General features: G+C 38.1%; 1 protein-coding gene across 1 annotated transcript in view; it reads right to left on the bottom strand.

The window, feature by feature from the left end:
- snf8 (SNF8 subunit of ESCRT-II) overlaps window positions 1-2,741 on the bottom strand; it is a 22,299-nt gene that overhangs the window by 3,798 nt on the left and 15,760 nt on the right. Inside the window, exons 2-7 of the mRNA XM_034859696.1 lie at window positions 2,511-2,601; window positions 2,348-2,398; window positions 1,505-1,643; window positions 1,052-1,156; window positions 295-367; window positions 38-179 (exon numbers count right to left, since the gene is read on the bottom strand). Coding sequence (XP_034715587.1) covers window positions 38-179; window positions 295-367; window positions 1,052-1,156; window positions 1,505-1,643; window positions 2,348-2,398; window positions 2,511-2,564 — 564 coding nt within the window. The 5' untranslated portion in view covers window positions 2,565-2,601. The remainder of the gene's footprint in view (window positions 1-37; window positions 180-294; window positions 368-1,051; window positions 1,157-1,504; window positions 1,644-2,347; window positions 2,399-2,510; window positions 2,602-2,741) is intronic.

The raw sequence follows: 2,741 nt of genomic DNA, 5'->3' as shown, positions 1-2,741 counted from the left end.
ATATATATAAATAATGAACCTGTGAGCTGTGTCTTACCTCGGCCAGCTGCAGAACCACAGTGTGGTCCATGTTGAGCTCTGCTGGGACCGACTGTACCAAGTAAGAACCGCCAACAGGAATCATCCCAAAGCCGTTACCCATCACCTTCAGTTTCTTTATGGCTCTCATCAAGTCATCTCTGGGAAGCACATACTTCATTTTATTAATCACGTAACTAAGAACCGACACACGGGCATCAAATGATCCAAATATGATGTCTAACAAATGAAAGATTAAATTAGCAAAACACTTACTGGCTCACATCCTGGGCAAATTTACCTCTTCCCTTCAGTACTCTCTGATGAAGTTCATCCAAAGTAATAAGCCCTGAAAGATAATACACACGTCAACATTTAAAAGACAGAAACATTATTAATCGTGATATCTACGTCGTGCAGGGTGTTCATGAGTAGATTGACGGTATATCACTGTGTTGAATATGTGCAGAATATCTGGGATGGAGTTTAGATTGAGATCGACTTAAGCTGCCTCTGATTGTAGAACCTCTTTCACTCATTTATTTTATATTTTTATACAGGTTACACACCCAATGTTACCTTAGAAAGAATGATAGAGAAAGCTAACCATACATACACTCAGACGAAAGAAAAACGACATAAACAACAGTAAGATTACATGTGGTCTTTACCCTTTTGGGGATCACATGGATCCAGAAATCCACCTCTTTGTCACTTTGCTACCAGTCAAACACAACGATTACCACTAAATCAGTCCTGTAGTCACATATAGGTGTGGCCTGGCATGGGGTGTGGTGCGATGGCGTAAGGGCGGTTCAGATGAATGGGTCTTGTATATTTATGTGCGTTATGTTGTTTTTTTTTAAGTGGCAATGTTTAAAAGCCCTTCTAGGTACAGGCAGTGGAAACTAGCGATAGCTGTGAATGCTGTGATGCTGTCTATTGGAGATTTGTTGCACCAATGTCTATGTCCTAGCATCTGGCCCTATTCAAATAAACATTTAAAAAAACTAAGTTTCTAGTGATTACAAACCTCCGTTTCTGTGTTTCAGGGCCAGGCACACTTCAACAATCTGAACACCGAGCTCATAATAGAAGTCCCCTACACCGAGCATCTCAGACCAAAAACCTTTGCCAGCTGTGGAGAGAGAAAGGAGGAAAAAGGGGTTAGAAAGTTGTTTTTTTAATGTATATATATGATTTAAAGCTATAGTGCGTAAGGTGCGTAAGCCTTCTGTGATCAACCCCTCCTCCTCCACACAGTTGCTAGTAGCCAAGGAAGACACAGAGATTAAAAAAAAACATGATGGACTCTTCAGAAGAAGAGTCAATATCTTCACTCGAGTTTCTGCACGGGAAAGTCAAATATATAGTATTGTAGCAACGAACGTAACAGACGTTCAATAACACAAAAAAAGTAACGCATTAAAACTTTAACATCAATTTACTCTGTAATTTTACAGATTACAGTCAAAATGTTGCTCACAAGCAAGTGGGTCGACTCCAATGGTGGCACACATCTCCTGAAACTGAACCCTGAACTGGGAGTTCTTCCGGATTTCCTGTTTATGTTTGCTGGCGAACTCCTCCAGGTTGGACTTGAAGGTCTCCAACTGCTTCGACATCTGGCAGAAAAACAGGAACCGGTGAGTAAATGCAGAATGGGAGAATACCATTACACAAAAAACTGCATACAAAATAAACATATTGCAGATTTAGATGTGTACTGGAAGCAGGGAAATATTAAGATTGATTCTTTAAGGAGGGTTTGTTTTTGATTTATGAATGACTTATGTTTTGCCAATAATACTAAACTCTTCATTGCACGCATGCCTTTATATTGTTTCTGTTTATAGTATGTTTATAGTATGTATATATTGTGTATATATAAGCGTGTATATATTGTTTTGGTTGTTTTGGATGTGTAAGCACATTGTGAGCAACGATGCTCCAAAGAAAATTTCCTCAAATTCCTCAGATCTGGCAAATAAAAACTGATTCTGATACTGATTATAATTATCAATGAGTGCATGTGTTTTTTATTACGTCTAATGTGAATTTATAATTTATTAATAATCCTTATCTGCATAGTAACTGAAGTTATCAAATACTTGTAATGGAGTAGAACTATAAAGCAGCATCGAATGAAAATACTCAAGCAAGGTACAAGTACTTGTTCTTATGTACAGTAATTAGGTAAATGCTTTTAGCTACAATTCACTACTGGAAATACATTTGTATTGACTGAGGAAAATGTCACATGAATAAAGTTTTTCAATGTTTTTTTAAATCTTTATAAAATTTAAATTCTATTGATACAAAAACTCACTTGGACAATTTGGTCCTCTGCGAGCACGGTTCCTCTTTCCTTATATTTGGCCTAAAAAGGACAAAGACACACAGGTGAGATATGAAAGTGTTTCTCCAATTAAACGTAATAGTCAAGGCTTAAACTGTTACCACTTAATATAGATAACAAGTGTTGAAGTTACCTCCGCGAGCTTCTTTTTGGCAATCGCTCCCGCACCAACACCTCTGCGATGCATCCTGCTGATGTCTGGGAGGAGTTTCAATGGAGAATACCTGTGTTTATCGCAGAATAACGCCAGGTAAGGTGCGTGTAACGTTATAGTTAACGTGAGAATAACGCCAGGTAAGGTACGTGTAACGTTATAGTTAACGTGAGAAAAACGCCAGGTAAGGTACGTGTAACGTTATAGTTA

Source organism: Etheostoma cragini, chromosome 21 (genome assembly GCF_013103735.1).
Source record: "Etheostoma cragini isolate CJK2018 chromosome 21, CSU_Ecrag_1.0, whole genome shotgun sequence".
NCBI lineage: Eukaryota > Metazoa > Chordata > Actinopteri > Perciformes > Percidae > Etheostoma > Etheostoma cragini.
Note: the sequence above shows the minus strand (reverse complement) of the source record. Positions and strands in the feature narration are given on the sequence as shown.